The sequence below is a fragment of the Sapajus apella genome, unplaced genomic scaffold, assembly GCF_009761245.1.
Source record: "Sapajus apella isolate SASKATOON/1434 unplaced genomic scaffold, GSC_monkey_1.0 scaffold92, whole genome shotgun sequence".
NCBI lineage: Eukaryota > Metazoa > Chordata > Mammalia > Primates > Cebidae > Sapajus > Sapajus apella.
The window spans coordinates 4,987,259-5,000,390 of NW_022437032.1; the positions used below are offsets into that span (position 1 = coordinate 4,987,259).

Genomic DNA, 13,132 nt, shown 5'->3' on the forward strand with positions numbered 1-13,132 from the left:
AAAAAAAAAAAAAAAAAAAAAAAAAAAAGAAGACATGTGAGCTCCACACAGTGTTCAGTCCCCAGCTCAGCGTTCCCCAAACTGACTCACCCCACCACCATTGTCAGTGTTGCCACATCTGCCTCACAACTGCTTTATGTTATTACAGCTCAACTCCCATCACCCCTTTCTTGGGGGGGACAGAGTCTCCCTTTGTCACACAGGCTGGAGTGCAATGGCACGATCATGGCTTGAGCAGCCTCAACCTGCTGGACTCAGGCAATTCCTCCCCCCTCAGCCTCCCAACTACTGGGACTACAGGCGTGAGCCACCGTGCCTCACCCTCCCTCTCCCTTTTAAAGGAAAACAACATCAGCAAAAAGCAAAATATAATTTGCCACAAATTCAGATGACCATAAAAGTGACTAGGAAAGTAAAATCCAAGACAGACAAATATTTGCTACCTGTTAAACTGCATGTTGAGGCTGCAAGCCTGAGATCGGGGCTGTTAAAGAGGAAAATCAGCAGGGTCCCAGGTCCATCAGCACCGAAATGAGACCCAGCTCGGCCCAGAACCACCTTATCCCAGGGTGACTGCTACCTCTCATGCTGGAGGCTGAGCTAGGGGCTGAAAGGCTCCAAAGCCAGCCTGGACTCTGGCTCCGAGAGCTTCTCAGGGAGCTCTGCTTCCTTTAGCAGCGATGACTCACTTTGCTTTACCCAACCTCCGACACTTTTATATTAATTAGGCCTCTCATTGGCAGGTAACGGGAAATCCAACTCAGACTGGGCTTAATAAAAGTGAGAGGGGGACAACTGGCTGTGTCTGGGGAGGGCAGGCTGCTCAGAAACATCAGCAAGCGTTCAGGTTTTCTGTCTCCATCCTGCCAACCACAAGGTCGCTTCATCCTAGGCGGGCACCCTGGTATTCACAGGTGCCTCCCACGGACCTAACCTGAGTGGTTTCCCCTTCACTCAGTATTGAGCGAGAATCCCGAACTCTGAGCCAACCGAACCATTCCTCAGCATCCAACTGCACGGATGGGCTTAGTCCAAAGCAACCTGGTCAGTCACTGAGCTAGCATTACTCTGGTTGGCTTAGACTGGTTGGGAGCCATCTCTGGAGCTCAGGTGAAAGCAATTCAAACCCAAATCTGTGCTACACTCAGAAGGTCTGGAGGGATGTTGAGGACCCAGCACTTCAAAGGAAGCCTTGTGCCATATCAAAACCAAATAAAAGGTGCAGTCGCTCCAACTCAGAAGACCTAGCAAATCCTGAAAAACCTCTTGACCTGCACTCTCTGGAAGCAGTGATTCCCAGCCCTGGCTACATACTGAAATCACCTGGGGAGCTTTAAAGACAGGCGATGCTAAGGTCCACCCCCCTTGGAGATTCTCATGTAATTGGTTTGAGGTGTGGCCCACCTGATTGCCAGACAGAACTGATGATTTAAAGAGACGCGCAGTGAATGTGGGCTACAAGCCCGACCCTTCCCCTGATAGCATTATCTGCTCCTGGTAGTTCCTGTGAGACCATTTATTCTTTTTCCCTGCCATTCAGCAGACACCTGCCAGCAGCCTAAGAAGAACCTGTACACTCAGAGATGCAACCTGTGTGTAGAAAACCATTTCACGAGTGTAGACCCACCCCAACATCTCCTTATTTATCATGGCGACAAGGAGACCATGGCCTAGGCTGGAATCCTTACCTTCTGGGTGGTCCCCACCGCAGCAGTGCTAGGCTTGGGGATGGCAACAGAAGACCCGCTCCTCTGGCTTCACCTCGGCCTGGCTCCTCCAGCTGAAACTGTGCCCCTTATGTGCACAACAGAGCATCTCCCTAGAAAGCTCAGTGAGAAACTCCTCCTGGTTGAAGAGGCTGGCCTTGGACACTCAGGCTTCACTGGTTTGGTTTTTCAGGGGAACCGTGTGGTCATTCTGACCAAATATAATGCATGTGTCCCCTGCTGTCCTCCCCTTAACTGCTTCTCCAAACCCAGCATCATGAGCAGTCCTTAAAGCACACTCTGCCAGAAGGCCCGGCGAAGACTGCAGAGGCCAACCTCAGACCTGCTGCCCTCCTTCACTCCCGCTGCTGCAAGCCTGAAATACATCAAGCTGATGATTACCTGTAAGAATTTCCAGACTTTTGAAGCCACAGCGAGGCCAGAGAACTCAGAGAGGAGATTTTGTGACAGCTGCTGGAAATCAGAACTACTTTGAACTCCTCCCAAAGATGTTTGCACTCTTGACCATAATGCAAAGTGGGATTTAGTGGGATTTTGCTTTAAGATGGAGAGGAAGATTCCTGGACACCTGCAGTTGCCTGGGTCAATTAAACATCTCCAGGGAGTTAGTAAAACCTATAAGCAGACATTGTGGTCTACTTACAGAAGCTATCTGCCTAACTTCTAACCTTATCAAGAACTCCCTTTTTTACCCCAAGAAGGAGAGTTTTATCAGAGTAGGTGTTGGATTTTTGTCATATGCTTATTTACTGCATCTATTGAGATGATTATGTGGTTTTTGTCTTTTTTTTTTTTTTTTTGAGATGGAGTCTTACTTTGAAGTAAGAATTCAGTGGTGTGGAATTCAGTGAAGGTGGAATTCAGTGGTGTGATCTTGGCTCACTGCAACCTCTGCCTCCCAGGTTCAAGCAGTCCTCCTGCCTCAGCTTCCCAAGTAGCTGAGTCTACAGGCACGTGCCACCACACCTGGCTACTTTTTGTATTTTTAGTAGAGACAAGGTTTCACCATGTTGGCTAGGCTGGTCTCGAACTCCCAACCTCAGGTGATTCACCTGCCTTGGCCTCCCAAAGTGCTAAGATTACAGGTGTGACCCACCATGCCTGGCCTTGTCCTTTATTAATATGGTATGGTACACTGATTTTCAGATGTTAAACCAACCTTGCATTCCTGGAAGAAATCCTGCTTTGTCATAGCATATAATCCTTTTTTTTTTTTTTTTTTTTATGTTGCTGGATTCTGTTTCCTGATATTTTCTCAATTTTGCATTTGTATTCATGAGGAATCCTGGTATCAGTCACCTCTCAAAGGAGAGCCTTGGACAGCACACACTTCTCTAGTGTGCCCCATCCCCAGGGATTTTGGAATTGGGGCTTGAACTGCAGTGATTATCCAGCTGCCATCCTCCACCAGATGAAGCTGAAACCGAGATGCATTTCTTCATACACTCCATATCCTTGGAATAAATTTCCCATTGTCTGAGTCTCTGGTTCTAAGGCTCTCAAATGCAAATGCCCACAGGGGATAGAGGTGAAATAAATTAGTAATTTGGGTATAAGAAAAGCCTGGAGAGCAGGACTCCCCCCAAAACAACTTGACTTTATTTAGCTCATTGTTTGTTTAAAATTAGAATATCTGGCATTAAAATCAGTGGGCTTAAATTCTTAAGGCAACAAACAAACAAGAAATCCAGTTCTTTATATGCGTTCTCCTAACTTTTAATTGGTGGCAACTGATTTTAACCATTTGTTGAATAGGCAAACACCAAAATGTCAGAACTTTTAAAGTACAATGAAAAGGATACCTGTCATTCCAGATATCCACCATTCTCAAATTTCTGTTTATCCTTCCAGAGAACTGTAATGCCTTTCTTTTTCATGTAGATAATAGCATAACACATACATTTTTCTGCATTTGGCTTTCATATCTTGGCAATATTTCCACACCAATTCATAAAGAACTCTTTTTTTTTTTTTTTTTCTTTTGAGACGGAGTTTCAATCTTGTTGCCCAGGCTGGAGTACAATGGTGCAATCTAGGCTCACTGCAACATCTGCCTCCTGAGTTCAAGCGATTCTTGTGCCTCAGCCTCCCGAGTAGCTGGGATTACAGGCACCCACCAACACACCCAGCTAATTTTGTATTTTTTTTAGTAGAGACAGGGTTTTGCCATGTTGGTCAGGCTGGTCTTGAACTCCTAACTTCAGGTGATCCACCTCGGCCTCCCAAAGTGTTGGGATTACAGGCGTGAGCCGCTGTGCCGGTCATAAAGAACTCTTAACCCATTTTTACAACATTATAATATTCCATCACATGGCTGGGCTATAAAGGAATATATCCCAGATCGATAAACACTTGAGTTCTTTCTAATCTTTTGCCATCTCACTGTGGAGTGACTAACCTTGTACATTTATCTTTTCTTTCTTATGTGTGTAAGCTGGATTCCTAGGAGTAGAATTACTGGGTCCGAGGACGTATCCCCCCGACTTTTTTTATTTAAAAGAGATGGGGTTTTGTCACCCAGGCTGGAGTGCAGTGGCATGATCATAGCTCACTGCAGCCTCAACCTCCTGGGCTCAAGTGATCCTCCTGCCTCAGCCTACCGAGTAAGTTAGGACCATTTCTAATTTTGATAGGTATGCCAATTTCCCCCCATGAGAATGGTGTCCCACCGTCAATGCACAAGAATATTTTTCTTCAAAATGTCACCCACAAGACCAGGCACAGTGGCTCATGCCTATAATCCCAGCACTTTAGGAGGCAGAAGCAGGCAGATCACTTGAGGCCATGAGTTTGAGACCAGCCTGGCCAACATGGCAAAACCCCATCTCTACTAAAAACACAAAAATTAGCTGGGTGTGGCGGTGTGCACCTGTAACCCCGGCTACTCAGATGCCTGAGGTGCGAGGATCGCTTGAGCCCAGGAGGCGGAGGTTGCAATGAGCCAAGATCACACCACTGCACTCCAGCCTGGGCAACAAAGCAGACTCAAAAAAAAAACCAAAAAAAACAAAAAACAAAAAACAATGTCATCAAAAATTTTAAACTTTGCCAGCCTGAAATGTGAAAAATCTCAGGGTAACGTCAATATTTTTCTACACTTCCTGGCATACATTGAGGATGAGTATCTTTTCATGTTTTGCATTTTCTATGAAACTCCTGTTCATACCCTTTGCCCATTTTGCTACTGCCACTTCCTAGGGAGATTATCCCTTTGTAGCATGAGATGCAAATATATTTTCCCAATTTGTCATCTGCCTTTTCAATTTGCTTAGGATTTTGTTGTTTTGGCATTTTTTGTTTGTTTTCTGTTGGTTTTGCCATGCAGAGGTTTAAAATTTATATATATATAATCAAATTGATTTCTCTTATGATCTCTTGATTTTATACAATTCTCCAGTGTTTTTACCTATTTCTTCAATAGATTTATTTTCCTTTTTTTTTCCCCCCTTTTTTTGAGACAGAGTTTCCCTCCTGTGGCCCAGGCTGGAGTACAATGGTGTGATCTCAGCTCATTGCAATCTCCACCTCCTGGGTTCAAGCAATTCTCCTGCCTCAGCCTCCCAAGGCATGTGCCACCACGCACAGCTAATTTTGTATTTTTACTAGAGACGGGCTTTTTACATGTTGGTCAGACTGGTTTTGAACTCCCAACCTCAGGTGTTCCACCTGCCTCAGTCTCCCGAAGTGCTGAGATTATAGGCATGAGCCACCACATCCAGCCTATTTTACCTTTTTTTTTTTTTTAAATAAATATGGGGTTTCACCATGTTGGCCAGGCTGGTCTCAAACTCCTCACCTCAGGTGACCCACCCGCCTTGGCCTCCCAAAGTGCTGGGATTACAGGCAGGAGCCACCTCGCCAGGCCCTATTTTACTCTTTAAGACAGGGTATCACTTTGTCACCCAGGCTGGAGTGCAGTGGCACAATCTCAGCTCACTGCAGCCTCAACTTCCCTGGCTCAAGCAATCCTCCCACCTCCCCAAAAGTACCTGGTACTACAGGCAAACACCAACATGCTTGGCTAATGTTTGCATTTTTTGCAGAGAAGGGGATCTTGCCATGTTGCCCATGCTGGTCTTGAACTCCTGAGCTCAAGCAATCCACCTGCCTTGGCCTCCCAAAGTCGAAGGATTCAGGTGTGAGCCATGGCACCCAGCCAAGAGATTCATTTTATACATTATTTTTATTTTTATTTTATTTATTTATTTTTTTTGAGATGGAGTTTCACTCATGTTACCCAGGCTGGAGTGCAATGGCGTGATCTCGGCTCACCGCAACCTCCGCCTCCTGGGTTCAGGCAATTCTCCTGCCTCAGCCTCCTGAGTAGCTGGGATTACAGGCACGCGCCACCATGCCCAGCTGATTTTTTGTAGTTTTAGTAGAGACGGGGTTTCACCGTGTTGACCAGGATGGTCTCGATCTCTTGACCCTCGTGATCCACCCGCCTCGGCCTCCCAAAGTGCTGGGATTACAGGCGTGAGCCACCGCGCCCGGCCCATTTTATACATTAAACTCCTAATCAATGTGCAATTCTGGAATTGTTCCAGGTGTGATGAGTGAGGTATGGAGCTCTATTTTTTTCCAGAAGGTCACCCAATTGTCACAACATGAAAACCTCTTAAAACAATTCAGGGCAAACCACGCATTTCTGCCAATCAGATACAACCCCATGGGCTGCCGTCTTGAAACCTCTTGCTTTGGTGAGCATGCAGTTCATATCTGCTGGAAAAGTGATTGACTGAAGAGCCTTTCTCTTGGGAAAAAATATACAGTGACCTTTCTACTGGTGTAACTGTCCAATATCGGCCACAAAAGAAAAAGACGGGCAGGCCTCTGTGGCTCACCACTGTAATCCCAATACTTTGGGTGGCCAAGGTAGGAGGATCGCTTGAGCCCAGGAGGTTGAGACGAGACTGGACAACATAGCGAGACCCCATCTCTATTTTAAAAAGAAAAAGATCAGATCACCCTTTCCTAGGCTGCAGTTACCCTTACCAAGGGGTTAGAGGCCATCAATGCGCAGCAATTGAGGCCATCATTGACTTGACAATGGAAACGTCAGGCACTCGCTTTAATGAGGACATATCTGAAGTCACCTGGCACAAGGACAGTGGAGCCGCTCAGAGGACTGAGGTTGGGGGTTTGTGCCAGGGCGCAGTGTCCCAGCCTTCTTTCCCCCCAGGTATCTCCAAGTGTCCCTTAAAACTCATTGTTTGGCAGTGCAAATCCTAGGAAATTTGCAATGGCTACTTCTAGTTCGCTTGTCACTGTTTGCCCATAGATTTCCCTATGCAACCTCGCCCCTCCTAACAGGACAGGGAAACCCAGAGATAGCAGCCCCCACTCTCCTGTGACTTCTAACTCTGACATGTAAGGACAGTCCTGAGTCACTCGCTCTTCAGGCCCTCGGATGCTGCTGGTCAGCTGAGAAATTCAGCAGTCAACCCTCTCCCCGTCACAGCCTGGTCCCTGCAACATCAGCCTCACTACTGAGAGCCCCTCACAGGCCCTGTGTTCAGCACACACAAATCTCACCTCGTGTCACCCTCACCTCAACCCATCAGGCCAGAGACGTCCTCACGACTTACTGCAGGGGAGGCTGGGCTCAGAGAGGGCAAGGGAAAAGCCCAGCCCACACAGCCAAGAGGCATGGGAGTGGACAGTGCCACCAAGCGGGCTAACCTCAGGGCTATGCTCCTAGTGCGGGGCCTGTGGGTCTCTGCTCTAGGACACTCATGTTGCTGTGGCTTCATCACATGGCATTTCCTTCCAACTCCCCCTGGCCTCTGCTTCAAGTGCTGGGAAGAGAAAGAAGTCTGGGAGTGCCCAACAATCAGCAGACACTCATCCTTCTGGAAATGCATGTCCTCAACTGCTTGTCTTAAAAATTAATATGAACTTTCTCCTTTTTTTTTTTTTTTTTTTTTTTTGAGACAAGGTCTTGCTCTGTTGCCCAGGCCGGAGTGCAGTGGCACGATCTTGGCTTGCCTCAACCTCCACCTCCTAGGTTCAAGCAATGCTCATGCTTCAGCCTCCCGAGTAGCTGGGATTACCGGTGTGCGCCACGGAGCCTGGCTGATTTTTGTATTTTTAGTAGAGATGAGGTTTCGCTATGTTGGCCAGGCTGGTCTGGCATTCCTGATCTCAAGTGATCTGCCCACCTTGGCCTCCCAAAGTGCTGGGATTACAGGCATGAACCACAGCGCCCGGCCAACTTTCCATCCGATACCTGCCCTCCCTAAACACACTGGGGCATGCACAGTGTCCAAGCTCCCTTCGTTAAAAACAGTCCCAGCCAATATAACACAGCCATGAGAATGAATGATCTGTAGGGACACAGCAACCAGGACACCTCCCACAGGTAGAATCAAGCAAGTGAAGCCAGAGACGAGAGATGACACACTGTAGGTACACATCCCGTTCGTCCCCTCTTTATACAAAGCAAAGAAACCAGAACTCCAGCCCACATGGTTAGATGTCAGGATGCTGTCAGCCTGGGCTGGGGGTGGTCACGGGCACAGGCATGGATCAGAAGGGGGCTGAGGGGGCTGCTCAGTTCTGATAATGTTGGTTGATTGGTTTCTCAGTCTGCTAAGGCTTAAATAGATGCATTCAGTTTGTGAACAATTTAGAGAACCACTTAGGCAACCCATTCTGTAATGTAAATTATACTTCGATTAAAGTTTGTGCCAACATAATGTTTTAGGAGGCCAAAATAGGAGCATCCCCTGAAGCCAAAAGTTTAAGACCAGCCTGAATAACATAGGGAGACGCTGTCTCTACAACAAATAAAATGAATTTGAAAAGCAGCCGGGCATGGTGGTACACTTCTGTGGTCCCAGCTATTTGGGAGGCTGAGGCAGGAGGATCATTTGAGCCCAGGAGTTTGAGGCTTCAGGGAGCCGTGACCATACCACTATACTCCAGCCTCGGTGACAGGTGTCTCATGAAAAAAAAAATTGCAAGAGTTTACCTCAACAGAAAAATGCTGGCCAGGTAATGTGGCTCATGCCTGTAATCCCAGCACTTTGGGAGGCCAAGGCAGGTGATCACTTGAGCCCAAGGGCTTGAGCTCAGCCTGGATAAGATAGTGAGACCCCATCTCTACATTGTTAAAAAAATTTTTTAAATGTAAAATAAAACAGCAACACAAAAAATAAATTAAAAAAAGACCCAAGCTACTCCATGTACACAGTGCCACTTTCAGCGTTCCTGAGGGGAAGAGTGCAAAGCTCACAGAGGCAGACGGCAGGTGCGGGGGCGGTGCTGTGCCTCCCTGGCGTCCACAGGAAAATAGTCCTCCGTCCTATACAGTGTGGGCAGCTCGTACGTCAAGGGCACCGGTGCAGGCGACTTCTGGAATGACAAGAAATGGTGCTCTATCAGCAATCTGGATGACCCAGGAATTACAGGTCTACAAATTCATCCCACCAGAATCACACACATGACCAAAGGCTCTGGGCTCCTCTGACAGCATTGCCTGTGACAAAGCCGGCCACCCGAAGGGACCAGGCCCTCTCCACAATGGAATACTCTGTGGGTGTCAAGAAGAGCCAGGCAGGCCAGGCACAGTGGCTCATGCCTGTAATCCCAGCACTTTGGGAGGCCACAGTGGGCAGATCACTTGAGGTCAGGGTTCAAGGCCAGCCTGGCCAACATAGTCAAACCCTGTCTCTACTAAAAATACTGAAATCAGCCAGGCATGGTGGTGCACACCTGTAATCCCAGCTACTTGGGAGGCTGAGGCAGGAGAATCACTTGAACCTGGGAGGCGGAGGTTGCAGTTAGCTGAGATTGTACCACTGCACTGCAGCCTGGGCAATAGAATGAGTCTGTGTCTTGGAAAAAACAAAAACAAAAAGAAGAGCCAGGCAGATCAATACATTCTGGCTGAGGAAGACTAAGAAAGCAAGGTGAGAAGGGCAGACGTGAGACAAAGGGACCATATGCCAACACGTGACAGCTCTGCAGGGCCGTCCCAGAGCCTGGGTACACTGGCTGTTGTTAGGGACAGGATTTTTTTTTGAGACAGAGTCTTGCTCTGCCACCCAGGCTGGAGTGCAGTGGCGACATCTTGGCTCACTGCAACCTTCACCTCCTGGGTTCAGGCGATTCTCCTGCTTCAGCCTCCCAAGTAGCTGGGATGACAGGTGTGCGCCACTGGCTTTTTGTATTTTTTTTTTTTTTTTTTTAGTAGAGATGGGGTTTCGCTATGTTGCCCAGGCTAGTCTTGAACTTCTGACCTCCAGTGACCCGCCCTCCTCGGGCTCCCAAACTGCTGGGATGCCAGGCGTGAGCCACTGCGCCTGGCCAGGACTGATTTTCCTTCCACTGTGTACCCATCTGTGCTGCCTGGAGTTCCTGCTATATGCATGTGCTACTCTTGCAAAAAAAAAAAAAAAAAAAAAAAAAAACATTTTAAGAAGTGCTTCCTCGTTTCTGGTGAGGATTCTTTTCGAGGGAGGAGGCAGGGAAGGGGAGATTTCCCATCGCGCCGCTCGCTGCCTGTGCGCTGGCTGGCAGGCTCCCGCAGGCTGCCGAGCATCTCCAGGAAAAACCAGGTCACTGAGAACCACCTGGAATGATGGTTCTCAAACCTGGCCATGCGCTGGAATCTCCTGGGAGTTTTATGAAATGCTGATGCCCAGGCCCCACGCCAGGGAGTGGGATGTCACTAGCCTGGGGCGTGGCCTGGGCGTGGGACATTTCACAGCTCCCAGGCAATTCTCATACAGAGCCCAGGCTGCACGGACCACGGCCTGCTCCACAGGAAGGAGGGGGCTGCTGGGCTGCTGCTCCTGGTTGGAGCCAGTGGAGACAAGCCAGGATGCAGGGTCAAGGGGGACCGAGGGAGGGGACCAAGGGACGGGATCTCCTCACCACCTCCTGGCCCTGCCCCCCAGCTCCCTGCAGTCTCATCTCCTGGCCACCTCTGCCCACTCTGGCTGAGACCCAATTCTGGCTACAGCTGAAAGTTGGGTGCTGGGATGTGGGCTCCAGACTGTGGACAATGACAGCTCCCCCGCACGCCAGACACCTCTGCAGGCCCCTCCCCCTGCACATCACAACATGATCACAGTACAGAGGGGGAGACCAAGGCTCAGGAGATGCCCTGCCCCAGGTCACATCCCCCAAGCATCTGTCCACCAACCACCAACCCAATGGGCACCAGGCCAGCCCTGTCCTGTCCACTGAGGACACAGCTGTGAACAAGACAACCGTCCCAGCCTCCATGGAGCATGGTACTTAGTGGGGACACAATCGAACCAGGAGAAACAATGCCACCCCGTGATGTGGGCTAATGGTAGGAGGGCACAAAAGCCTGGGGACCCCAGATGGGTCCTCAGCTCTTCCTAGAGGTCGGGGGGAGTTCCTGAGGGCTGAGCCGTCTAGGACCTCCACAGCCTCCGCAGCAGCTGGCCAGGAGTCAAGAGAAGGGGTGTAGAGGTGCCAAGGGCCAGTGGTCCAGGCCAAGGGAACAAACTGTGCTGAGTGGGTGGCGTGTGGGGGCTGTGGGGATCAGATCGTAGACAGGGAGGAAGCCAGACAACGGGCCTGGGTCACTTGGGCTCTTGCAAGCCAAGCTATGAACTTGATCCTACGAGCACTGGGGAGTGTTTGAAGCTCTTAGGCGGGAGGCTGCATGTGTCATGAGGTCCGTGTTTCAGGAAGAGAAGAGAATACACTCTAGGGGCAAGAGTGGAGCCAGGAGGAGTCTGTTGCATGTGTCCCCTGAAAGTGAGAGTGGCCAAGTGCTCACGTCCAGGGCCTGACTTTCCATCACACCACACAAGCCTCTCTGTTGCAGAAGGGAACCATCAAAGGTTCTTCAATAAGCTAGAACATACTCTGGTGCCTAGGAACTTCATACCAACATGCGTCACTGCCTCCACATCTGGAAAACCAGGACAAGCAATGCACCTTGGCCAAGGGTGAGCCTCACACATGGCAAATGGAACATTCTGCCCATCCAACCCTCAGTCAGCCACTTTTGGCTTGGCTCGCTCAGGGGATGGCCTGGGAGATGAGATCTATTCCTACCTGCCCCTCTTCTCCCAGCACTTCCCCAGCTGCCCCTGCCTCTGTGGGTCAGTGGACACATGGCCCCTGGATGGCGCCACAATCAGAACATAACCAGGAACTAAGCCACAAGATACATATCCAGTCAGAGGGCTGCAGCTGTTGGGTGACCCACAGGTGTGGAATCTTACCCTCCTTCTTCTGATGGCCTGAGGACTTGCTGCCGTAGTATTTAGAAAATGTAACATCAAAGTGAATCATGAGAGTTCAAAGCCCGCCCCTCTCATCCTGACACATGACTGCGGCCAAAGAGTGTTCTGTGATCTGAAAAGACATGGCCCTTCCTCTCCTGACCCTGAGGACCCAGGCAAGGGTCAGTGACCAGGCCAGGCCACAGCCAGTGTCCAGCCCAGCCAGGTGGCCTCTCCTAGGCCAGCTGGGCCTCATCCCAACCCTCCATTCCTTTTTGAAATGGTTCTATGAAGAGAGATGGGGTTTCTGTCTCCTCCCTCAAGGAGATGGATTCTAAAAATGGAGGAAAAAATCAATATCATTATAAAGAAGCCAAGGAGAAGGCTTGGTGAGGCCTCTGGCAGCTCTACATGTGACCATCTGTTTTTTTTTTTTTTTTTTTTGAGATGGAGTTTCACTCTTGTTGCTCAGGCTGGAGTGCAGTGGTGCGATCTTGGCTCACCGCAACCTCTGCCTCCCGGGTTCAAGCGAGTCTCCTGTCTCAGCCTCCCAACTAGCTGGGATTACAGGCATGTGCCACCAGGCCCGGATAACTTTGTATTTTTAGTAGAGATGGGGTTTCTCCATGTTGGTCTGTCTGGTCTCAAACTCCCGACCTCAGGTGATCCTCCCACATCTGCCTCCCAAAGTGCAGGGATTACAAGCATGAGCCACCGCACATGGCCATGATGTGATCATCTCTTAGGCCTGGAAAGAACCAGTGCAAGAAACTCCCAATCATGGCATCCTTCCTGGTGACAGACGGCAAAGGTCATCCCTGCATTTGGGCAAGGGGGTAGCAGGGAGACAAGCTCTGTCGGTGTCTGGCCAAATGCCATGATGCATTATTGAACAGCTGCTTCCTGTGCACTTCTAAAGGAAGGCAATCACTAGGAGCCCCCAGGGCTCCGCAGAGAACAAGCATGCTTTCCTTTCTCAGGCGGGCCACTGGGCTGGAAGAGCGGACAAAAGGCTGCAGAGGCTGATGCCGCTCCATGTCCACTCGGGCCCAAGCTGACACCTTGGACGACACGTGGGAGACATGTGGGTGAGTCACCCACAGCTCTTTGGAGAACTGGGCTGAAGTCATCCAGGCAGGAGCAGAGGGGGATGAGCCAGGAAGCTAGGTGTTTCCTCTTCCGACCAACACACAG

The 13,132-nt window shown here is 49.6% G+C and overlaps 1 protein-coding gene across 3 annotated transcripts in view; it reads right to left on the minus strand.

Annotated features, from left to right (window-relative positions):
• Window positions 1-8,667: 8,667 nt before the first annotated feature.
• Window positions 8,668-13,132, minus strand: part of BCAS4 (breast carcinoma amplified sequence 4) — an 88,281-nt gene continuing 83,816 nt past the window's right edge. For all 3 annotated transcript variants that reach the window (XM_032256003.1, XM_032256004.1, XM_032256005.1), the window contains one exon: window positions 8,668-9,083. In XM_032256003.1, the coding sequence (XP_032111894.1) occupies window positions 8,961-9,083 (123 nt within the window). In that variant the 3' untranslated portion in view covers window positions 8,668-8,960. The remainder of the gene's footprint in view (window positions 9,084-13,132) is intronic.